At 48.4% G+C, this 25,399-nt stretch overlaps 1 protein-coding gene across 2 annotated transcripts; it reads right to left on the bottom strand.

Annotated features, from left to right (window-relative positions):
• Positions 1–1,231: 1,231 nt before the first annotated feature.
• LOC143329028 (solute carrier organic anion transporter family member 5A1-like) lies at positions 1,232–25,246 on the bottom strand. Of its 2 annotated transcripts, XM_076744658.1 has the most exons (10): positions 25,087–25,246; positions 22,388–23,789; positions 11,492–11,624; positions 10,406–10,626; positions 10,024–10,188; positions 6,381–6,579; positions 4,377–4,536; positions 4,006–4,250; positions 3,807–3,871; positions 1,232–3,101 (listed from the first exon to the last, which is right to left on the bottom strand). In XM_076744658.1, exons 2-10 carry the CDS (start codon positions 23,346–23,348, stop codon positions 2,575–2,577), a joined length of 2,676 nt encoding a protein of 891 aa, XP_076600773.1. In that variant the 5' UTR covers positions 23,349–23,789; positions 25,087–25,246; the 3' UTR covers positions 1,232–2,574. The 2 variants fall into 2 exon arrangements, with proteins under 2 accessions (XP_076600773.1, XP_076600772.1); XM_076744657.1 differs by lacking the exon at positions 25,087–25,246 and having other exon boundaries at positions 22,388–24,166.
• Positions 25,247–25,399: the final 153 nt, after the last annotated feature.

The raw sequence follows: 25,399 nt of genomic DNA, 5'->3' as shown, positions 1-25,399 counted from the left end.
TGATGTTGACTTTGAGCGGCGTCAGCGTCACATGAAATGTTCTTTGAACTTTTCAGACGTTTTCATAAAGCGGTCAATGAGAACCAATGACCTGCTGGGTTTTCCTGTTTAACCTCGAGCTGAAACGATCGATCAAATACTAAAAATTAACATTTTTCGGGCATAAAGGACTTTTTCAAGGCTTCAACTCGCCATTTTATCCACAAACTTTTAACCATTCATCCAGTGGATTGACTGATGATGAACACTTTTGTGATCGATGTAATCATCACTTCAAAAGTCTCAAATGTAAAAAAAATGACGGCATGAGACAGAAGACGTGAGCAAACCAGCAAACGGAGCAACATTTCCCCTGCTCACATCACAAACACCCGTCCTCCATCTGTGCCGGTCTGGGTCATGATGTCTCTACATGCGCTTCCACATCTAGCCAGCAGGTGTCCCCACAGCCCACAGCTCACTGAGCGCGGAGGCTGCTCCTCCAGCCATCTGTGGGTTATTAGGAAATAATGCTGCTTCACGGCGTTGGACGATGCATACCGTTAATCTCGTTCTCACAGCTCAGAAACGTCTTGGACTAATCCTTTAAAATGTCACATGAATTTCTGGAGTGATTAATAACATCAAATGAGTGATGAATACTTTGATTGCTGTGAGTAACTGATGATCAAACTGTGAAGTGGAACCATCAGTGAACACAAAGCGTTTGCTGGTTTGTCTCAGGATTCACGTTTCTCGAATGGCACCACGTGACATGAACGAGTTTCAAAGAGCTCAACGCTCACCGAAAGTGTTCAGACGTGGTTCAGCTTCACAAGCAGCTGTGTTTCAGTCACACTTTCATTAATTTACCAACTAATTTTGACAAGATTTTTGCACGTCACCTCCTTCAGGGCTTAAACTGGAGCCTGACCTCGTGCTAAAAGCGATGTTTCAGATGATCCATTCGTCGAGTACAGACACTGAATGCTTCCTAAACGTCAGCATTTGCTGCTTTTCTCTGTTTCCGGAACAAAGTGAAACATTTGAAGACATTCTGAGAAACTGTGTTGGGCAGTTTTTAACTAGGTTTCAGCTTCTTTTTAGATCAAGCGATTCATTTTAAAGAAAAATCAGCAGATTAATAGATGAAGGAAGCGACCATTAGCTCGACCTCTTATAGCCTTTAGTAGCCTTTTATGCACATTAACAGTGATTTTGCTAAATGTCTCAACTTTTGTGGAAACCGGTGACGTCTTTTTACTTTGCACACTTTCACCTGCACATATGCAAGGTCGTTACCCAGAAATCATCGGGGCTACTGTTTAACAATCGGCCAACATGATGACGTTGTACCCAGGATTCATCCCAGAATTCACCAGCTGCTTTCGCTTCTGGAGCTGACGAAGAACGGACGACGACACTATGACCTCTACGTGACGGTCGACTACTTCCGCCGACATGTTCGGTACAAATGTTGGTGCTGCTGTTCGTAAATGATTGGCTGAATCTGTCCTCGAGCCCCGTCAGGAGTCAGAACCCGTCAAGCTTTCCCAGTCCGACCTCAGAAAGTTTTTCCTTCCCGTGTCCTTTGAGTCGTGCGGAGGATCTCCGCTCGCTCGTCCAGGCAGGAATGTGGTCAGGAGGGAAATGCTGATCCTGTTCTTTTCAGGTTAAACCACTTATCAGGGTGCCAGTCAGGAGGGGAACAGCTCGGATGTATGGATGCATTGTATGGAGCTGGCAAAAGCCAAACAATCCGACTTCCAGCGGTAATACTACGTGTCATTGTGTCAGGGGAGCAACAAAAGGCCTCGCATCGGGCAGGAATGCATTCTGTGCGCGCCAAGCTGCTTAGCCCAGTGACCTGTTATCCAGTTGGGTTCTTTTCAAGTGTTTTAACCCCAAAAAACGACCAAAAAGAACAAAAAACGAACACTAAACACTGTTTTTCACATAGCACCAAGCCATCGGTTTCCAGTTCTTAACACTTGATTGCAGTGTATCACATTTCCGTGGGTTTTTTTTTTTCTTTTTCCTGTGAGAGCGCCGATATGCAGGAACAAAACTCGCTCACGTGATGGCGAAGAAACGAAGACAACGATGAAGACGAAGCACGCAGTCGTGAGGTGAGGGGGAGCCGTAGGATTGGCGAAGCTGAGGTATCTGTTCAGGTGACTCAGGTGCAGTCCTGCAGGGTGACGTCCAGTGTGTCCGTTTACTGTACATGTGAGGACTGTGGCGGCAGAAGGCACATGTTGCCGAGGTGGGGGCGGGGGCAGGTGGGGTGAGTGACGGACACCAGGCCGCTTTCCAGCCGAGCGTGTCCGAGGAGGGTCTCCAGGCTCCAGCTTTCCATCATTGGACCACTGATGGTGACGTTCTGATGAAATCAGGACATTCAGTTGATGGTTTTAGCCCCACAGAGGCCGGCGGCGAGCGTTTCACCGGCCGACAAGAGTTATGAGATGAGAGCAGGAACGCCACGTGATGATTGGTGCCTCTGACGGCAGCTAAAATCCAGCTGACTGGACTTCAGAAGAAACGAAACGTCAGCGGGCGAGACCTGCCTCATCGCCCACCCCCTTCTGAAACTCAGACTCGGACTGAAACGTGTTCCAGCGAACGGGCCGGCGCAGGGGCGGGGGCAGGCGGCGCCGCGGGCGACGGCGTGGCCGGAGGGGGAGGGGTTATTGCTTTAAGCTCATTGCCGGGGCAGCTCTGGGTGCTGACACCGCGGTTGAGGGCGCCGGCGCGTGGCGGAGCGTTGGCGGGCAGAGCGTTGGGGTCGGTTCGGGGGATGTTGACGGGGCAGGAGCGGGTGCGGGCGTGGCCCTTGTGGCCGCCCGGGTGGCAGACGAGGCTGCCCACGGTGTCGACGGGCGACAGGTGGCGCTTGAGCCAGCGCTCCACCCGCTCCTCCTTGTACTTGATGGAGTACCAGGTGAGGAAGATGAAGAGGAAGCCAAGGAACTTGAGGCTGGCGGCAAGGCCGAAGTAGACGAAGCGCAGGGAGGTGACGTCGTACTCCCAGCAGGAGCCGTGGACGCCGCAGTCCTGCTGCCACAACATACAGGTGGTGTCGATGACGGCGCCGAAGTAAATGGGTGTCGGGATGTAAGCTGAGTGTAGACAGGAAGAGAGGAAGAGAGAGGACATGACAGAGGAAGAGGAGGAGAATTAGAAAAAGGAGAAAGTGACAACAAAAGGGGACAGAAGACGAGGAGATGACAGAGGACAAAAGGAAAGGCGAGGAAGAGTGTGAGAGGAAAAGAGAGGGGAGACGAAGTGAAGAGAGATAAAAGATGAAAAAGAGGAGAGGAAAAAAGACAAGAGAGACAGAAAGAGAAAAGGTATGAGCGGATAAATAATCACAGAATCTGACCAAACCAAGAAAACACAGAAATCTAAATCCTGGCCTGCAAAATGCTGGATCCTACGATTCCCATGATGCAAAGCTTCCTTCTGCTCCCCCTCTTGGTTAATGCTCACGTCTGTCTGTTTTCTGACTGGTTCATACTGACAGCAGCGTTCTTGAACGTCTCCTGTATCAAACCTCCTGACTCCTCCTTGAGGAGCGCAGTCATGCTGAGGCATTAAATCTCAGGTCTTAACGCTACATCAGCTCATTGCTCAGCAGCTACAGAATGTGCAGCGCATTAACAATCAATGTGTTTGGCTGACGCTCTCGTCCCGCCAACGCTCTCGTCCCGCGTACGGCTGGACGGACACGTGCCACCTCAGGTAACACCGCTGCTGTTCCACCTTTTCTTTTAGACAGGAAGTCCTCTGTCGTCACAGAAAGATAAAAGTAAGGAACTTCTCACCGAGAGTCCTGAGGAGAACGAACTGCATTCCCAGCGCGAACGGCCTCTCCTGCTCCGCTACAGACCTGCAGCACGCAGAAGCACACAGAGAGGGCGTGGCCGCCATGAAACACCTGTTACCCAGGTGAACAGTCGAACTGAGACACTGATACAAAACCAGCTTTAAAAATCCATAAAAACGTGGGGGGAGGGGTCATACCTGAGGGTGACGATGATGGCGGAGGGCTGGGCGCAGGCGGTGATGAGCGTGACGATGAAGAGGAAGATGAGGAAGGGGATGAGGGTGCTGCAGGTGCGGTCGCACTTCCCCGACACGGCGTAGCCATTCTCGTTCAGGTAGGTCTTGACGATGACGAGCTGCAGCTGGTTGCTGCCCTGACCGCTGGACGACGGCGTGATGACCTGCCGGCTCTGCACGCAGGCGCAGTCGGAGTAGTTCCGAACCTGGGGGGTGGGGGGGTGGGGGTGGGATGTGAACGGAGTTCTGTTTTCACATCTTATACTTTCAGTTTCACTTTTTTGGCACTGAAATGGCAGACATGCAGCTACAGCGCCGTCCCCGCCTCTTACCCCGGTGCTGTCATTGGCCACGCTGCTGCAGCCGGCCAGGCAGGGGTTGAAGTACGTGATGCCATCGGAGCCGCAGACTGGAGCGTACTCGTGGATTTTACAGCCGCAGTTCACGTTACAACCTCCGGTCAGGTTCCTCTGGGTCATGGTGAGAGTCGGCCTGCAGAGAGAAGATCCACAGCAGCTCTTTACGCTCTGAATTCATTTCTTTTAACATGTTTTAACAGCTTATTTTTTGCATATTTGACATGAGGTGACTGAGAGTTAGTAACACTCCAGGTCAAACCGTCAGTACAAAAGGTCAACTACAACTCCCAAGGTGCATTCCTGTAAGAAACAGCCAATCACAGAGTATTTCCTTGTGAGCTGATGACTGTGCTTAACATTCTGGGTCAGTTTCGGACAATAGTTTTGGATGAATCTCCTCCGTATGCAGCTGAAACTTCTGTTTCTGTTTCTGTAAACAGAAGGGAAAGGGACGAAGATGAGGAGAGACAGGAGAGGAGGAGCAAGTGAGCTACAGAGATGAGAGATCTGGGGGAAAAGAGGATAAGGAAAAGGAGAGGATGGAGGAGAAAGGCGGTGTAGAAGACGCAGAAAGGCCGATGGATGAGAGACAAACACGAGAGGACACTGAAGGGAAAGAAGGGGGGCAGGAAGGACAGAGAGAAAACACAAAAGACCAGAGGGAGAAAGACGAGAGAGAAAAAAAGGGCGATCAGCCAAAGATCTTCTCCTCCAAGCTGTCCTTGGACGTTTTCCATCGTTGCCATGTAATCGCTCTCAGGGACGCTCCGTCCAAGAGAAAACGCCTCCGTTTGCTGGCTCGCTGTCTGTTATCCTGCGCCGATCTGAACACTCGCTTCCTCCCCGACACGGGCCACAGATGGGGCGATAAAAACTACCGCTGACTCCGTCACACCAGGATGTGATTTCATACGAGAAAAGGCCAAACTGCAGTCAGCGAACGGCTGTCTGATTGATCACCCGCTTTACTCCTGGAATTACCCCGAGACCTGAGAGGAGAGACCCGGCGGGAGCGGCAGAAATCTGTGCCAAAGAACCCTGATGATGATGACGATGGTTGACCACGGCGAAAGCTGCGTCTATGTATTTATGTCAAAAGTCGCCGATCACTTACATTTTCTGCCTCTACAGTTCAAGATGTCCTCTTCCAATCGCTTGTCTCGCTTTCGACCGAAATATTCAATTAACTATCACATACGACCGAGAACAGGAGCAAATCTTCACCTCTGAGCAGCTGCCGAGCTAATGTTGGATAACACGCCTTGAAAAATGGCTGAAAAAATGATTCATTTCCTGAGCGACGAGCTGTTTCACCTCTAAACAAAACCAGTTACACCTGAAAATATGGGAGAAAAATCCCATTCAGGAGGCCTCTGTCCCCCTCTGTCTGCCCACTGTCCCCTTCTGTCCCCCTCTGTCTGCCCACTGTCCCCCTCTGTCCCCCTCTGCCACCCCTCTGTCCACCTCTGTCCACCTCTGTCCCCCTCTGTCTGCCCACTGTCCCCCTCTGTCCCCCTCTGTCCACCTCTGTCCCCCTCTGTCCACCTCTGTCCACCTCTGTCTGCCCACTGTCCCCCTCTGTCCCCCTCTGTCTGCCCACTGTCCCCCTCTGTCCCCCTCTGTCTGCCCACTGTCCCCCTCTGTCCCCCTCTGTCTGCCCACTGTCCCCCTCTGTCCACCTCTGTCCCCCCACTGTCCCCCTCTGTCCCCCTCTGCCACCCCTCTGTCCACCTCTGTCCACCTCTGTCCCCCCTCTGTCCACCTCTGTCCCCCCTCTGTCCCCCTCTGTCCCCCCTCTGTCCACCTCTGTCCCCCTCTGTCCCTGCAGGATATGCTGCAAAACATGACAGTTTAATAAATATCACATCATACCAAATGCTATCATGCTAATACTGTTACTGTTAACGCTGGTTCTTCCTCATTGGCAGTGACACGCGCCAACCCCCCGCTTCCCAGGCTCCCCGTTTCCCTGCTCACCCGGTGGTGTAGGGGATGTTGATTCCTCCCAGGTTGATGCTCTCGCAGCCCACGATGAACAGCGTGGAGAAGCAGAGCAGGGACACTCCGCTGCAGATCATTGCCAGCTTGGCTGACTCGCGAGCTCCGAGCTTCAGCTTCTTAATGATGTAGCCGCCCAAGACGATGCCCACGCCGGCGCTGGGCACAATGATCACACCTGGGGCGAGGAGAAAGGCTAACATTACAAATTCAGACAAACTCTCTTGCTCATACACGATGATTTCTAGCTCTGATGAACCTACTGTACACGACCGCGAAATGAAGCGACTAACAGGTGAATGAAGTGGAGCATCTAGCAGCTAAAGACCCAAATATGTTCCTCAGGTTGGTGGAGGCCAAACTGAACTGAAGCTGAACGGTGACTTAACACTGGAGTTGTACTCATCAAATGGACAGAAATACGACTCCAAATGAAAGATAATGTTTCCACTGGAGTGTAAAAAGGCACCTGTTTGCTCACACATTAGCTATAACGGCTGCAGCTTTGCAGCCTTAACAAAAGTGAGTTTTATTGCAAAACTGCAGTTTCAGCTGAGTGCTCTAATATTGCATTTATGCAATGTTGGCAGAGAGGGGAGAGCAGGAAAAACGTCCCATTATTCACGCATTCCTCCAAGGCTGGCCTCGTCATTTGCACAAAGCAGCAGAGAAAGCTGCAACACAGCTCGGCCTCGCTCTGAAATCCAGGCAGCTCATCGATAACTCTTCCGCAGGGTCACTTTAAAAGTCTACTTTTACACACTGAATCAGCTGTAAATTGTATAACTGTGGTCTTTTCAGCCTTCGCTACCTCTTCAACGACCAGACTATCCTACAGAAAATGCAGCAATCACAACAACAGCCTCCTCCGAGCAGCCTTGCATTACCATGACAGCACACACTCTAAGAGTGGGTGGCCCCGCAGGGAGAGGAGCCTCTAACCCAGACAGTCAGTACATTCTCAGCAGGTGTTAGATAATGCTGCGTCCTGTCCTGTGCAGCTTTATGTCCCATGAAGTCCGTGTTCAGGACCATTATCAGTCCAGTTTCATGTGTCACTGGCAGCACTAGTACAGCGTTATTTTCTAAGACAAATGTCTGCCTGTGTGTTCACCGCTGGTAAAAAGTGAACTGGCAGAACGCACCGCTCGCAGCTGTGCTTTGGTTTCAGACATTCATAACATTAGAAAGGATGTAATTTCCAATGGGTTCAAACCAATTAAACCACACTTCAACCAGATTATTTCTCTCTGTTCAGGTGTTTTGTGGTTTAAATGGACAAGCAAGGTCAACATCGTTTGGGACAAGAGGATGGGTTTTAGCGTTCAGGGTCACCAAACGTGGGAGGAAATGGAAAGTGAATCTGTCTCTCCAGGAAGGTCTAAGACTTAAAGGATAAGATGAGACTTTAACTGCAGGCTTCATCAGGGGGGTGCTAGTGCCTTGCTCTACCCACTCAGCTACCTAATCACAGTCAGACTCCACAAGGAAACCAAACTGAGGTCCTGTGACCTTCAAAAGTCCTTGAACGGCTTCCTGGGGAATAGCTGAGAAACGCACCTCGACACTACAACATCTCTAATGCAGGCGTGGCTGAAAGGTTTCCAAAACGAGATGAACAGAGATTTCGTTGGATGAAACTTGTTTGTTCAGTGTTTAAAAACTTCAGCCGTCAGTGACTGAGCTTTCTGTGTGGCAGGTCCAGGTGACTCACTCTACCTGCGGGTGTGACTAATGATGCACTTTGACGCCATCAATCATTGTTTTTTCAAAAGGTGTCTTATTTTATAATCTAACTCATGAAAACTGCAACCTGCTTCTTTTAACGGCTGAGTCTCTCACTGTCAAACACATAAGCTCTTTTGGATGTTTCTTCTACACACCATCTGCAAATTCAACACCTACAACGGTATTCACAGGAGGCGGGGACCCTGGTACAGCATGTGTGACGTCTTCACTGTCATGTATCTTGTTTGAGGAGACGTCGCCTTGTTGAAATGGAGGCTACCTCAGTCTGGTCCATATTCTGCTGCTGAAGGTTGGCCAGTTGACAGTAAACAGCTGCGTGTCATGACGGTGAGATAAGACAAAACATACGCTGTTTGGGCTTCTGTGTGTCTGCAAACATCCATCAAACCTACAGAGACAGCAAAGGCACCACGCAAACTTCCAAATGTGGAAATACTTCTGCTACCAACAGCTACAGAACACCAAAATAGCCTCCAGCACTACAAAAGGCCATCAGGTCTGAGCAGCTTCTTGTTATCAGCCGCAGCAGCGAGACGCCTCTGAGTGGCTCGCTATCTTTGAGACGCACTCCTGACGGTCTGAGGACGTCTCTGACACGGCGCTGTACTCCTCTACAGCTGGTCGTTTCACTTCTGTAACACACGTGAGCTTCTAGGTCACTGCGTCCACAAATGAGACTTGCAGTCTGTCGTGTCGTCCCTGAGAAGCAGCTGGTCCCGCAGACTTTTCACTACGATGACGTCCACCAGGAGGAATGTGTTCATGGGATAAGAGTTCATAACGTAAAGAGACCTTTTTAGAGGAGGTCTGTGGTGAAAATGCTTTTTCACTGGGCTACAGGAGTCGAAAACTGGGCCATACTGTCAAACTGTTCCACTTGTCGCAGGGTCAAACCCCCTCCCCTCACACCTTTCTGACGTGGGATTGTTTTTCAAAAACCAACACTCTGGTATTCACATCCACTTCAAGCCGTGATTGGCCAGAATGTGCAGATGAGAAAGTAAGCACTGTTGACCCTCAACTCTCAAGCTCTTAGCATTCTTTACACAACAACAACAACGTACTTGTGTTTACTAGTTGTGCGCACACCCCAGTGTGACACTGACAATGGAGAGACGCTCTCATCCTCATATTTAAGTGATATCATGCCTCTGTGGCAGCCGGCTTTTCACTCTGCCTTTCAGTGTGGCTGTTTGAAACAGATAAAAAACACTAATGATACCCGACGAGGCCGGACGACGTCGTATTAACTAGTTCTTACCAAGCACGACCCGACCCTCGGCTCTGCGCTGCCACACAAGCTAACCAAATGTCACAATCCCAACAAAAGCATGCTAATGTGCTAGCCGCAGCCAGGCTATCCAGCATTGAATGTAACTGCCACGCTAGCATTAGCATGCTATAAGGCTCACAATTAGCATTCTTAAACGTTTCATATGTAAAGCATGTAAACATGCCGTGTGCGAGCGTGTAGTGCATTAACCTTCATGCCTGTTTAAGCGTGCGTGTGCTTCAGCATGTGAGTGTGTGTGTGTCTGTGTGTGCGTGCGCTGCACTCAGTGCTCCAGCTCTGCGTCCCAGGTGCCCCCTTCATTTGAAGACCAGCAGTTTCTTTATTATTAATGTGTGTTGGCTTGCAGCTCTGGGCCGACAGACGCTCCTGCTCTGCTCAGATAAAACCAGCAGAGCAGCGCTGAACTGGCAGAAATTAAAGTCCTGGGTGTTGTACAAATATTCTGTCTGCATCCTGTCTGTGCTGCTGTAGAGACATTAAAGGGGAGCTCAGCAGAGAGTATCTGTTTTGTCTTTAAGAATATAAAATTCTTCCCAAATTTGCGAGTTTTATGAGAAATTTAAAACACATCCAGCTCACCGGTGTAGATGCTGGCGCTGGAGGCAGGGATGCCAAACTGAGACTCAATGAACTTTGGGATGAAGGTGATGAAAGCAGTGACTATGGCGCTTTCTGCTGTGTAGGACAGGCTGACGAACAAGAAGGTCACGTTGCTGAGGATCCTCACGGCTGCTTTGGGCAGATCTGAAAGAGGAGGAGGAGGAGGAGGAGGAGGAGGAGGGACAGAGAAAATCCATTACAACCAATTAGACCGCAGGTAGATGATGAGCATTCACAAATTTATTTCCTTTCATATCCACACATATCCCTAGACAGATGTTGACCAGCCGGACTCATATTTTAGACTCTCTGCTGACATCATCAGTGACATCAGCCGCCCTGCGGCAGCATCTTCCAGTACCTTTGATGTCTTTTCCAAAGCCCATGGATGAGGTGACCGTCTGGCTCTTGCTGTTGTTGCTCTTCTCCTTGAGGACGTCGTCATCGCTGGACAGGTCGTCCAGGCTCAGCTTTTTCCTCCTCTTCTTCTTCTTGTGTCGGGGCGGCAGCTTCTTGGGGAAGGTGAACATGGGGAAGATGACCAGCAGCATGGCCACGGCGCACAGCAGGAACCCACTCCACCTAGACGGGCAAAGGTGGATGCAAACAAAGCGCCATCAAGAGGTGGATTCAGGTGAGTCAGGCGTGGATGAGACGCTTTCCTCTTGGCTCTACCCTACCAGGGACCGTCAGCCTGGACCCGGAGTCATTTCATCTCTCTGCCTCATTATCGTACACATAATAAATAAATAAACTGTAGTCAGGCTTGTGCAAAATCACTTGCACACTCATCCATCCTATTCCTGCTATCATCACCTATAATTCATGTAGGAAGCTCGTGGCTGTTAGCGCGTGAGCCACTGGTTATGTTATGTTAGAGGATGGCATCACTGGGAGCTGGAAATAGATGACTAACCGCGTCTCACACACTGCAGCAGACTTTCACCTGGATGTAAGGTCACAAAGACGTCACCCAGAGAGCAAACATGCATCTTATGTAAAGTTTGGTCGATCCTCGGTTTGTTAAGCTTCCCGCCCACAGCATCACGTCAGACGTGGCTGATTGGGCTTGATGGTTGATTCATGCTTAATCTTGGTGAAACCAGATCCATGAATCACTTTTTAGCACAGAAATTTTTAGCACGCAATCTCTGAAACTTTGTTATTTACGAACTGTTTACGAGCGTTTTAGTCCATCTCTTAATACTTTCTGACTTTTCTACTGTCTGTGGCTCTCAGCTCAAAGCTCATTGGTTCCTCCTGAACATCTTAAACAAATCACAAATACTCTGTTTAATGGGACAATAAAAAGCAATGGGACTATAAAAACAAGCATAAAACATGTTTATAGTATCCAAACTGAGACAAATGGTTTTGGTATTAGCACATAAACACAGGTATCATACCGCCTCACGTATACTGCACCTCAGCAGCAGACTGTTCTTACCAGTTGCCGATGAAGCGGGGGTCGCTTTGATCAATGTTGACAACAGTTTTGGGGTCCACGTAAAAGCCAATGAGGACTCCTCCCAGCAGGTAACCAGCCGCTGGACCCAGCGCTCCCATTACATACATGATGGCTGAGGAGAGGAGAGCGGAGACGAGGGGGCATAAAAACATGAAAACAAGCTGACAAATACAAATTCACCACATATTAACATCTGCATTTAACAAAACAGCTGCTTTCTTCCACATCCAACAGATGCAAAGCAACATTATCATTCAACACTGGAGTCAAACTTCTGTCCACTGATGAATGTAAGTCCAGCACTGACTCTCCTTTTAGCTCTGGTTTGGTCTCCACCAACTCCTGAGGAGGAAATCTGGAGTTTTAGCTGCTAAATGGTCTTTTTTCTTCACCAGCTAGTCTCTAACTTTGTCCATCAGCTGTTTAGAGCTTGGCAGGTAATGAACGCTGGGTTCTGCTAGCTGCTGCTAACTGTAGCCACTGCTGGCTAGTTAGCACAGTTAAGCACGCAGCTAGCGGTCCTGTTAGCTCTAGACTCTGGCCGGACCGGACAGGAGCGTTGGACCGCCGTGGTGCAAAACACCGTTTCTGTTCCACCAGTCGCCTAACTGCTTAGGATAGACTCAAAATAACAGCCGGCCACCGGCTAGAGTGGCTGCTTGAGCTACTCCCAATGCTAAAGCAGACTTGTTTAAACAAACAGGAGAAAAAGTTTGACAAAAGTACTGATACACATGATTTTAGACGAATGTAAAGTTATTCAATTATCCAAACTCCTTTTCTAACTTTAACCCTTACGTAACACTTTGAATTGAACTAATCTAGCATTAAGAGCAGGGTACAAAAGGCCATGTGTGAGGGTCATGTGTGCAGATCATATGACTGAGTAATTAGGGGTCTGCTTGAGGCTGAGAATAAGATTTCTCCAATTAGAGGGAATTAGCATCTTAAAGTCTTTGGCTGAAGTTCAAAGCAAATCGAAAAATGTGGTGGCGTGACTTAAAAACTCAAAGCTGGGCCAGACTGAGCGTTATCTAACTGTCCTGGGAACTCACTGGGAGCTCTGGGTTCATGTCAGCAGTAGTTTCACAGACTCTCATGTAGGATTTTAAAGTACGTTGTGCTTTTCAAAATAAAATACGACTCAGGGATGCATCAGCAGCTATCGTGGCTTAACTGCTGTTATTTGTGGTATAAACGTAATTATACTGCACTTATTTTAAACTCAAGTCAGGTGAGGGCAGGTCAGAAAACTGATGACTGTGAGAGCAACATACATCTGCTAACATGGCTGAAGAGGTTTTCTCCTAATTAGGCTGAACTAGAACATACGATCATCTTTAGATGACTCCCCAAAATGATCATCTTTTATTACACAGTTAAAGCTGCAATGCCAATTTTGAAATCATGCATTCATTTGATGATTAAACTTAACTAAAACAATCATTATTTCTCAGACATCTTCAAACTGCTGCATGTCCTCATCTGCAGATCTTCACAGAAACATATTTTCTGAGCCTCCATCACATCTCTGCACTCAGATTACATCATCTGACCGGGAGAGCCAGAGCCCGGGATGATAAAGCATCGGGATTGAGGGCTTTCCAAGGGGACCCGGCGGCACTGAGGATAATCCCTTATCTAGCAGGAGAAGAGGGAAAACCCTCAGCTGGCGGGCTGCCGCGTTACGCAACGTGATGCCGACCATCATCCGAGGGATAAAAGACGGCCGGGCTGGTGGCGTGCAGACGATCGGGCACCTCTGACACGAGGAGCCGGCGACGTGGAGAAGATGGTGAAGTGTTGTAGTTCCATTAAAACGCAGATTAAGTTTTCCAGCAAATTTCTGTCCATCAACAACGTTTATGAGAGTATGTTTAACCTGCTTTGACATGACTGCTGAAGAAATCAGGGACAAGAAGCTCCGATACATGACGGCTTTTTATTCCTGCTTTACATCTGAGGCCAGCGCCAAAATGTGTGAGCGTCCCCATTTGTACTGTCTGATTTAAATCAGAAATTGATGGAGAGCTTCATCACATGGAGCTACGACAATCAACTGAAGATCAATATCAGCTCAACCGCTCAGCCTGAGGTGGACTACAACGCTTCAAATATGGACGCTGCTGCGAAGAAGCAACAAACCGTAAAAACACACGTTCAACCTGCAGCACAGAAGATCTAAACAATCAGACAGTTTCAAGGTGGTCGCCAAAGATTAGAGTCACCGAGTCAGTATCTGAGCAAATCTGCCTTCTGTTCCTGAGTGATGGCCAGAAAAGAGTTTCTGCAGGACATTATGATGTCATAGTGACGCTGACCTTTGACCTTTTGGATAAAAAATGCCATCACTTCGTCATTTTATCCTGTCAAGTGTGAGATTTTGTCATAAACACACTTACAAAAGAACAGGAGAAAGAGGCGAGGTCAAGTACAAAGAAAAAGAAAGATGAAGGCAGAAAGAGAAGGAATGAAGGAAATGGGACAGGATGGAGAGAAGAGACAGAGACAGAGACAGAGACAGAGACAGAGACGGAGGACGTGTTGAGGCAGCAGTGTTCGTGCTGATGGAGAAAAATCTGTTGGTATCAAAGCAAACTGACCGTCAGCCTCATGGTTGGCGTCTATTTCAACCCATTTACTGAAAGCAGGCCCTCCACCCTCCACATCTTTAGAAATCCACCAACCCACAGCCTGAGGCCTCCAGCGCGACGCTCCCTTTCCTGGAAACGTGCACGAACAGTTTATGATCCACAAATGAAAATATTCTCTTCACTAATCACAGTTTATGGAGCTCAAACCTCATCAGAAACAGTAACCAGCAGCTTGAAACAGATTAAAAAAGATGCCGTTTCTGAACGTGCTCATTTTACTGTTCGATGCGGTGCAGTACACATAAATGTCTGGGTGCTTTGAAGGGTTAAATATATCCGAGGTGGAACTATTGATCGATGGATCAGCCGTCTCACAGAAAACTAAATCAGTCACATTTCAATGCTATCTTGATTTTAGAAAACGTCCCACAAAACATATTTGCATTTTTGACTATTAGTTGGACAAAAATGCAATTTTAACGAGAAATTTGGTATTTTTTACTGTTTTCCAACATTTCACACAGACAAAATGATTAACCCAGAAAACAATCGATCAATGATGACAATAATCCTTAATCACGTGTGGGAAACAGTCACGGCTCCACTGCTGGTCACCGGGCTCAAGTTACTTTGATAAGCACTAGTTATCTGAGTCGAGCTTTGCAGATCGTAGCTGGACTTGCATCATCAATGGCTTTGATCAGTTTACGTCCTCTACAACGTATCCAGTCACATCTCTGACCCCAGAAGCCTCCCTGGTCCATTCTGCTTGATCACCTTCATATCAAGCAGCTCATTAAAGCTAACATCGGTCAGTTTAAGGCGCAGTCTGACATGTTTCTCGACCGAGCCGCCGCAGAACCACAATCACCTAATCTGACGCAGAAAGACGTGGACTGTGTCCTGATCCCTGCAGGACTGTCCTCCACTGCGCTGAAGTTACACCGTGTGCCTTTTAAAACAGTATGTAGCCTGTTATACAACAGACACATTCAGCCAAGCAGTCTGATCTGGTCAGATCTGGTTGAAGACACACTCTGAACTGTGCTGTGAGTCATGATTTACTGGCTGCAGCATCACCTCTTGCGGTGAGCAGGTAGCTCATTAGCCTTAATGCTTCATCCCGTATGTGCACATAACTGAGATCTATACTGATGATGTGTTGGTAGAGGCTCAATACATTATAATAATACTCCAATCTGTCATCACACCTCAGCAGAGTACTGTGTGCAGAGATCCCTCTCAGGTCTTACTGCTGCACTCATCGGCCTCTCGACGACCCAGATTAGACGAGTCTGGACCCGCTGGACCACGACGAGCCGTAAAGGAGACTGACAGAGGCAGCAAATTAGAGGAAAAGCTGTGTGAAAACACTGCTAATAAACCTACCATGTGATTTTGAAATGATTTTTTTAAGGGTTTCCAATCAACAAGCTAAAAGCTTGTAAGCTCTCGGTCCATTCAACACGAATCAAAAGCATGAATCCGGACCAGAGCTGCCAGCTTTCACTGAAGGTTTCATTAAATCGTTGCCAGTTGACGGATAAATTTATACAGCTCCAACTCTGCAGCTGCATGTTTCTGTCCCACCCAGAGACAGACGGACAGACAGCCAGACAGACACAGCTGAGGCCAGGCCAGGCCAGGCCAGGCCGGACCGCGGGGAGATCAAAGAGGGGAGACACAATGAAATGCTATGGGAGGCGGGCGTTGTCTGACAACCTGCTGACACAGCACCGTCTCGCTACAACCTCCCAACGGGCTGCCAGCGCCGACATGAAATCTGCGTTCAGGCTTCCTGCACTTCCCGGTCCTCAGCGTGCTCGCCATGCTGCTGACCTCTGGACAACAACTGCTGTCAATCAAAAGCTGAGCATTCGCAAGAGCTGAAAGCACAGAGCGAGTCTCGGCAGCGTCTGCTCATTAGACGCTTTCTACCTTGTACATGACCAACTCTACAAGCCCAGTTTGTAACGCAGGCTGTCTGTTAAACGTCTGCAGCTTCTCCAGTCGCAGACGACATCACGGTATGAGTGGCACTGAGCAGAATGAGTAGACCTGATGTGGAAAGTCTGTGGCAATCCCCTTTAAGTGTGCAAAGCAGGTTTGAATGGAAATATTTTCAATGTTTGGTGGACACACATTTTCCAAAATTCAGCCCAGCATATTTAGTATCACTGCGGTTCAACCACGACGTTCCAGGAACTACGAGCCAGAGGAAATAAACCAGACACTAAAGTTTCCTTTGGTGCATCCCCCTTTAGGTTTCAGATCACACTCTTCAGCAGTATTTGAGAGACAAATTTCACACAATAGGGTCAGGCAGCTATAATGGGTCTATTGGAAACACTGGCACATCCACGAGAAGCCAAACAGCTGCGCCACCTGCGTCGGCACATCTGTAACGCCCACTTTTAAAATGTAAGGAAAGAGGTGCCCTGATACCAAGCCAATGATCCACTGCTCCCTAAGAGAACCAGCAGAACCAGCCGGCCAAAGGGTTGATTGAACAACATTAGACTAAGATGATAAATGTTCCTAACTGCTTGTTAAATGTCGGCAAATGAGCAAAGAAACGACTGGTTCAGACAGCATGAGGACAGACGGACGGACAGAAGCAGAACACAGCGTCCGTTGTAGCTCGCCGGCTGCTTTCTGTACGTTTCAGTCTGAGTTTTGTGGGTTAGGCTGTCGGTCTCTCACTGTCTCTGCAGGAAAAAGGACTGAGATGAGTTTTCAGCAGCCTGAAATAAACAGAAAACCTGCAACAGGAAAACCAAAGCTGACCTTTAAGGCCAAAACCAAAAACTAGACCATTAATCACCATCATACATATCCTGGCTGAGGTGGAGAAGTTGGTAAAGTGAAGCTGTGAATTTCTAGAAAAGCTGAAGCTTCTGCTTCTTCTGCCTCCACTGCACACCAGAGAGGCCAAAACAGAATGCAAAGAGGTGTCGGGGACAGAAAATAAAAATCACAGGTGCCATCTTCACTGGGAAACATCTGGATATAACCAATGTAACTTTGTGATGTTGTCACATGCTCTTGAATATATTCACATGAACGTACTGTTGGAAAAACGACCAGTAAAACCTTAAAATCAGCCTGTGCAGCCTCGTCTTTTTACGCACCCAGACCAATTTGGTTTCTTCTCTAAACACTTTATGTCACATTATGAGCCTTCAGGCCGAGGCAGGATTTAAGGTACTAAGCTAAGCTACTCACATCTGCAGACTCAAGCCCCCCGAATTCAACCGAGAAGTGTAAAGACGCTTCCAGTTGCATTTTAAAACAGAAACAAGTCCCCCACCCAAGCAGAAAACAGCTGACATGAGCACAACGTCCGGCTCGTGGAAGCAGAGGCTGATTTGCAAACCTGTTTTTAATCAGTGGGACATGCAGACATGTCTGAGTCCACTGTGAACTTAAATTCTGTCACATCATCAACCGTTCAGTGCAGATCGCTATCATCGTTGACGGTCGTCCAGACATCCTCACGACCACCGCAGGTCTGAGGTCACGAACGCAGCGCAGTGGCATGACAAACACAAACTGCCGCTGTTAACTCAGCGAGGACCAGATTGCCTTTCTGAGCTGGCACATTAAGATTTCAAGTGGCAGCAGCGGCGAACGGGAGCCAAACAGAGCGTCTCTTATTGGGGTTACAAAGCAATACTGTGCTGAATTATTCTAATGCATGTCTGTTACGCCTTTGGGCATGATCTCATATGTAGGCTAAAGCAACGCAGGGCCAAAACGGACCAGAGTGCTCGCTCCACAGCAGACAGCGAGTGTTGCACCCAGACTGGAACAAAACAGAGCAGTCAGGCCCGAATTATGATCTTCACAGCAGAAATTTGCTTTGATGCGACAAAAAGTAGATTAGAGATCAGTCAGGATCACGTTCGGTCTATCTGACGCTTCTTAAACTGGAGCCTTGTGTGTTTCGGGACTGGTTTGAAGGTTAGTGCTCACCTTTTAGCTTTAGGACACTGGACCAGCGATCATGACTTTATCGCCATTTTGTCTAAATTCTTTTTAAAAGCAGCGTTTTGATGAGCAGGTTTCCATTCTGTGTGTAAATCAAGCTCTTCCACCGCACAAGCAGGTGATGTGAGACAGATTTCTACTGACAGCAGGCGGCGGCCATGGAAACATGTGGTGCAGGCCATGAAGACGGAGACGGAGATGGCGAATCGCACCATGTGAAGTAAATGGAACTGACATCGACCTCAAACGTCGATGAAAGGTGTGCGAGACGCCGCGCTTCATTGGACTCCTGAAAACGCTCTGAGAAACATACGATTGACCAGCAAAACCCAGAGGACCGCCAGCTAATGTTGACACGGGCGTTAACAAGAAAACAAAGTCTCCTTTTCAAAAGACAAAGACAGCGCACTCAACACGTCTGAGTTTGGTACTGACATTCATATTCTGGGAGTTTAAAAAATGGCTGAATGATACACACTGCTACTGATCCTGTTAGTGGCTTTATTTATTTCCTCTTCTGTACTTTTATGTCTTTAATTAAATTTAAAAAGAGCTGAAACTGCATTTCCACATGTTCTTTCATCTGTTTGTAAGACAACGATGTGCATTTTTTTGTTCTGTGGTCTTCTTCCATGTCTGTTTTCAGTTTGGGGAAGGCCCTCTGCAGGTCCTGTGTACAAAGCAGCTCCGTAAAGAAACCGTTTCCCAGTTTGGTCTGGAGGAACTTGACTGGCCTGCACAGCGACCTGATCTCAACTCTTTTGGGAAGAACTGAAACACTGACTGCTTTATCACCAAACATCAGTGTAGTTGAACGGGAGCAAATCCCTGCAGCCTAAAATCTGACGGAGAGGCTGAACCCAGAACAGTGGCTGTTCTCAGAATCAGAATCCGCTTATTGGCCAAGCAAGTGTGCAGTTAGGAGTGGTACCAATGGCTGACTAACGGCAGCATCAGAAACATCAATCATGCCTGCTGTGAACACGACTCATCTTCGGCTGGATTCCCCGTTTAATAACAAATAACAGGACCGAACCCCATCTTTGTCCTCATGTCCTTTGTTCTCATCGTCTGAGGCGGGGCGGGGACCGAGCAGAATACGCTGCATTGTGTTGCTGCTGGGGCACAGCCATCCGATTTAAGATTCACTCCGATCTCAAGGTTAAATCTCCCTCTCCGTTGGCCTTTCGTCTCCATCAGCAGCCGAGAGGACACCTTTGATCTGACGAGGGATCGGCAGACGGACGGCACGGGTTGATTTGTGACGGGAAATTCCGCCTCTGCTTTCGTACGCACTTGATCAATCTGTGTTTTAAAAGCGTCCGCAGACATAAAGCAGCGGGCAGCAGTGGTCTCTCTAGATGGCACTCCTGCTGAATCCACAACACAGCTGCAGATTTACCGAGGACAGCCGTCAGCCGTCTCTGCTCGTCTCATGTTCCACCGCTAACATAATAACCTAAGTAGGCTAAGCGGCGTAAGAGGCCGATCCGTGCACAGTCGGCCCTTTGTGCACACTTCACGGTCAATATGAGACGCATCGTACATCACAGCTCGGGCAGGGAGTGTGTGTGGCTTTGTGTAACAGCTGGTTTTAAACAAAGTGCAGACTCAAGATTTTTCAAAACCAAAATGCAATTTCACAAATGCGTCCAAACGCAGCATTTAGTAGAATAATAAGGTAAAACTTTGGTCTCGTATGTGGTTCCATGTCCAACTGACAGCTGCTCACTGTGGAAAATAATAACCAGCACGACCATCGACCAGCGTCAAACTGGCAGGACTTTGCTGGTTTGTTTCAGGATTCTGGACTGAGCTGCGATGGTTTGTGGTCTCACTCCAGTGACTGAGCAGCTGTCAGCAGCCATTAAATCGACCAACCACGCCGACGCGTTCCTGCCGCCAAACTGCTGACTGGGACACGCAGCTCTGCTCCGGCCTCCCGCTGCTGAGCTGTACAACAGGGAAACCGAGGTTTACTGGTCGAGGGTCCTCCCAGTCAAACACGTTCTGGTCATTTGTCCAAGAGCAGATAAAGTTACAACCAACGACTGAAGGTCATTTCCAGAGCAGAAATGTTGTAAAAATGTTCCCATAATGCAACAACCAACAACCAACGGGCTCATGCATGAAGTTTCTAAACTGTTTGGTCATTTTTTAAGATTTCTATTATATTATATAAACATATATATATTAGATTTATATTACAACCAGGAGAGAGACCAATCACACTCCAGACTCCTTACAGGTGACTTTGGATCAGCGACCGATCAGTTGATCAAAACCTCTCTTTTTCCTGCTCTGGTTGTTGGTTAAACCCCCCCCACGACAGGAATGCACATAAGACCTCCCCTCTTCCCTCCACCTCCCTGCTCGCTTTCATAACCCAGCTCTCATTTGCTGGGTTAATTAAGCTTTGCCTTGTTTGAGTCCACCGGGGCGAGAACTTCTACAGAAGCATGTGAAACGGAAAAGGAAGGGGGGGGGGGAGGTTCAAAGGTCGCACAGTTGATTTGGCCACAGAACTATCTGGAGCAAGTGTGTGACATGTAGGCCGCGGCGGTGGCAGCGACCACAGGAGCTCTGCGCTGTTGTTCTCAGCTTCCTGCCTGCCAGCCTTTGAGCATGGAGCCGGGGCCTGCTTAGCGACTTCAAAGGCGACGTGACAAATGTGGCGTCGGATGCTCAACACAGCCCCAAACGCTGAATGTAGGTGCAGTCGTACATTGTCTGCAGCTGCTGACGGAGCCTGAGCGGCGTGTCTCTGGGCTCCATACAATGACGTTTTAGACAAAAGCGTCCTTTAAACTTTGCGGTGACAGTTTGTGTTCAGCCCTTTCCTGTTTGAGCACGACAACGCCGCTGGGTCCATAAAGAGGGTTTTCCCAGTTTGGCGTGGCGTCTTGACTGGCACAGAGCGTCAACGCTGCAGCTCGCTAACGCTCATGTGACTGATAAGGGCAAATCCCTGCAGCCAGACTGAACACCTGGTGGGAAGCCTTTCCCTCGACGCTCGCTCACTGAGTTTGAATTAACGTGCTCAGCCATAACATGTGGGTCAGGTGTCCACATACTTTTGGCCATGTAGCAAGTCACATACATATTTAAATGATGCATTTTTATTTAAATATTTTTGTGATATCTGTGGTCTCCACCCTCCATCCCTCTCCTGAACCAAACTGAGTATTTCCAGGAAGTGAGAACACGTCTGACAAATGTGCCGCATGTGTGAAAGGACAACTGGGGACAGCGGCCTGATTCTGTGGACGCTGTCCGGAGTTCACACGAGGAGACAGCTTTGGTGTCTCGGTGCGATGCGGCAGTCCAGCTGCCGCCAAGGTGACGTGATTTGGGCAGCACGGCCTCACGTGACCTGCGAGCGACGGTTGGTGGCGCTGATGCACCTCCGCTGCGTCGCTGCTGCTCTCATCTGGAAACTTAAAGCTGTTTGTATGGAAGATCCAAACGAAAGAAGAAAATTATCAAATACAGTGAAGTATGGCGTGTTTCTTTAAACCTTTTCGCTCGTCGGACTGGACTAAACAATTTAATCCATTAGTCGATCCACTGAACTATTCTGATGATCGATCGACCGCTTCAGTCGTTTCTCATGAAAAAGCCAAACATTTGCTGGCTACGTCCTCTGAAATATGAGGATCTGTCAGTTGTAATTTGCAAAATAAAACACGTAAAATTAATCTTTTGGGATTTGGACTGTTGGCTGGACAAAACAAGCCTGTTCAGTGCCATCGCTGATCTGTGGTCAGTCATTAAATGTGTTTTGCTGAGTCATTTCTCTGCTGGTGTGTTTCTTACAAACACACCAGGCCGGCTGGTTGGTGTGTTGTTAATCTTCAGTCTGACACTGTGGAAACTTTCCTTTTAGGAACTTTCTCATCAGGTTCAGGTTCGTTTGAGCTGAAATATCACCAACTAAAGTCATACAGAACCACGAGTGGCTGGCAGAGTAATCCTGAATTTATTAAATCTGGCTTTGATTCGGTCCCGCTCTTCTTCTCTAGAGAAAACCGGAAGAAATCACTGACTTTTGTCCACACGTCATGTGGCATGTGGAGGACGATGCTGCATCATGCTGGACGTGAAGATTACAGGAATACAACAACAGAAAGCACTGCAACCCAAACACCTGCCGTGATCCAGCCAATCACTGCGGCACTGATGTCACTGATTGGTTCATACTGAGTAACGGCAGTGACATCAGCCGCCGTAGAGCTTGGCTGTTCGACGGCGGCTCGTGTTTGAGCGCCTCCTCACACATTTCCACACTTACCGAGATACAGCGAGGCGTTCTCCTTCTTCACGTTGTCGTCCAGGTAGGTGGGTCCCAGCGTGTAGATGGGCGTGGATCCCATGCCCACCAGGATCTGAGCGATGACGAACAGCGCCACGTACAGGTTGTGCTCGTTGCCCTCCTGGTCTCTGGGACAGGAAGTGATGTCGACGCGGTCCCTGCCGCTGGCGTTGCTGTTCATGCACAGGCCCTCGTTGCCAGAGGATGAGTTGACCTCCTGGATCTGGTAGGCCGGCGAGATGAAGTGAGGTAAGGAGAAGAGGGCGGCACCCACAGCGATGAACACCCCGCCCACCGCCAGCCAGCGAGGCCTCTGGCCCCGCCCACCAAAGTAGCTAATAAAGACGACCACCAGGAGGCTCCCTATGTCGAAACAGCTGACGAGGAGGCCCGATTCGGAGCTCCTCAGGCTGTACCTCTTCTCTATGGTGGTGATGACACTGCTGAGGTAGCCTGACACCATGAGCGACTGGATGAACGTCAGGTAGCACATGCAGAACAGGAAGCAGCGAGAGTCCTGTAAGATCACGCCCAGGTGCTTCCTGCTGGGCAGACGAACCTGAGCCAGCCTGGCAGCGAAAAACCCCGGGGGCTTCCTTCTCACCATGTTTTTACTCCTACGGATCTCCGTGTTCTCCATGTACGAACTCGGCCTGTTCAGCGCCGACTTTCCCGGCTTGGGCAGGTAGTTGGCTCTCGTCGGGGACTCTGCCTGAAAAGACTCAGTCTTGGCCGGGAGCTGGATAAATTCTGCGCTCTCTTCTGCCGTTATGGACATCCGAACAGAGCTGGCCAGTAAGGTTTCCTCTTGAGGCGCCTCTTCACTTAAAATAGGCAAACTTTTAGATTTGAAATTTGTACCTGACTCCTCCTGCTCACTGGAAAATCCATCCTCCTTCTGGAGGGACTCGGACAACTCTGCTTCCTCGTGGTCCGCCATTATTTCCAGTCAAATCCACCTTTCTTTAAGCGTAAGAAGAATAAACTGCCCCAGTTCCAAGCCTACATTTGCAGTTCAGGGGCTGCTGCCCATTCCATTCATTATTAATTGGAACATCTACTCCCACAAATACAGTCTGGCAGACAGACAGGCCCAAAAAAGCAACAATGCCGACCAAAGAGAAAGCAGACTCACAGCTTCCGCTTATCTGCAGCCTCTGGGTTGTTTATCTTGTCATGCACATTTGCCTTCTGCCACCATCAAATCCGGAGGTGGAGACCGCTCGGGCCTCCTCAGCTTGACCGGGGGAGCTCCAGGGCTAGAGCTCCCTGCAGATGCACAACATTTCCTCTCGATGGCTCCTCTCAGCAGGATGCTGCTGCTCCGCGGCTGGCACGGATGAAATGAACTTGCAGAGCAGGCACAGCATCCCTGACACCCCTGAAAATGAAGATCACTCAGTTACAATGTCACTTCTGTGGGTACATGAGATGATGGTGGCCCCCTTCTCCTCCAAACTCCTCCTCCCCAAGTCAAGGGCATCACCCCCCCACCGAACCAGCTGTCCTCCCAGCGGGAGAGAGAGGCTGTCATCTAGTGATTATATTTCTGTGTAAATCCCTGGAGATGTGGGTGAAAAAATAAAATCGGAAAAGAGGAAGAGTCGTCGAGGAAAACGAGTGAGAAACGAGGAAAGTCGGAGGAGTCTGGTGATGGTCTGCTCGGATAACACCGCTGCCCAGAAACACCGCAGTGCTCAGCTGCTCTCATCCGCTGTTTTGAAAACAACTGCGTCAAGCTGCAGGGTTAACCACGCGGAAACCGGAAAAGTAAACGTCAAAATAAAAGTGTATAATTTAACGCGTTTTCCAATTGTACTGAGCCGTAACTATGTACAAAATCAGCACACCGTTATTTCACGTTTGATAGAAAACGTCTTTATTTTGTGCTACCAAACCAAGGCACAAACGGGAATTATTTAATATGTAGTAAAACTGTGTGAAACTGCCTGAAAGACGTTGACGTGTATTTCACGATGGAGCAATTGGTACATTTGAGACGTAAAGACTATTTTAAATATGTCTAAATAAAGGTAATTTTTAAGCAAGTAACCGCACTACACATGCCATCACAGTCGGAGCAGCAGTAATCTGCCAAAAGTATGGCGAGAAAGTGTTGCCGAATCGCAGTACTACTACTATTAATTTAAGACATTTTTCTTTGTAGATTCACGTAACCTACATATCCGATCACCTTCTTACAGGTTTCTGAATCGACGCTGTCTATTCTTAAATTCGGCGTGGCTAATACTAAGTAAAGGTTAAAATTCTGCGCAGAAGTTAGCTCCAACCAAACTAATGTCCACTTTAGCAGCTAGCGCTAACCTAGCCTAGCTAACCAATATTGAACAGTGCGACTTATCAGCGCCTGCTTATGATTCAAAGGCATAGCTGAATGATATGTGCAGACGCTTGGTGCATCCAGAAAATGTTTTCGGTCATGTTATGTGGCATGTTAAGCCTTAGTTAGTCTCGCAAAAATATATATATATTTTTTTTTATTGGACCGTTATCGATTTAGCCAGGGCTTTACTTTGAAAAGTGCAACCAGAAGTCCTTCAATATTACACGAGTAACATCCCAGCTAGCCGCGCTGCTAGCAGCTAACCCGCAGAAGTAGCTAACATTAACCGATGAAAAAAATCCTAACATTAATGGCGACACTACGATTCACTAACCTGAGTCTCTGCAGCGGCGACACGGCCTTCAAACCTTCATGTCCGAACTACACCGCACGTCTGAGGGGCCAGGCGGATAAAACCGGACAAAAAGCCCCTCACGTTAAAAATCTCATCTACAAAACATCCTTTGCTTTGACCGGAAACACTTCGAAATAAAAGCATGTTACTCGCGAGGGGATGAAGTACACCTTTTCAAACCATGGCAGATTTATTTGTCTTGCTCTTGTCAACAACATGGCAAATCTAAGCTTAGGTATAAAACAAACACAATGCAAGATAAAAGCACACATAACTAGGGTTTATGTATACA

Source organism: Chaetodon auriga, chromosome 12 (genome assembly GCF_051107435.1).
Source record: "Chaetodon auriga isolate fChaAug3 chromosome 12, fChaAug3.hap1, whole genome shotgun sequence".
Lineage (NCBI taxonomy): Eukaryota > Metazoa > Chordata > Actinopteri > Chaetodontiformes > Chaetodontidae > Chaetodon > Chaetodon auriga.
Note: the sequence above shows the minus strand (reverse complement) of the source record. Positions and strands in the feature narration are given on the sequence as shown.

Bases quoted from the DNA above. Each gene is read 5' to 3' on its own strand.
- LOC143329028 (XM_076744658.1), bottom strand. From the start codon at position 23,348: ATGGCGGACCACGAGGAAGCAGAGTTGTCCGAGTCCCTCCAGAAGGAG. The intron at 3,872-4,005 runs GTATGACCCCTC...TGCGTGCTGCAG, and splicing joins GCCATCATCGTCACCCTCAG to GTCTGTAGCGGAGCAGGAGA. The intron at 3,102-3,806 runs GTGAGAAGTTCC...GTCTACACTCAG, and splicing joins CGTTCTCCTCAGGACTCTCG to CTTACATCCCGACACCCATT.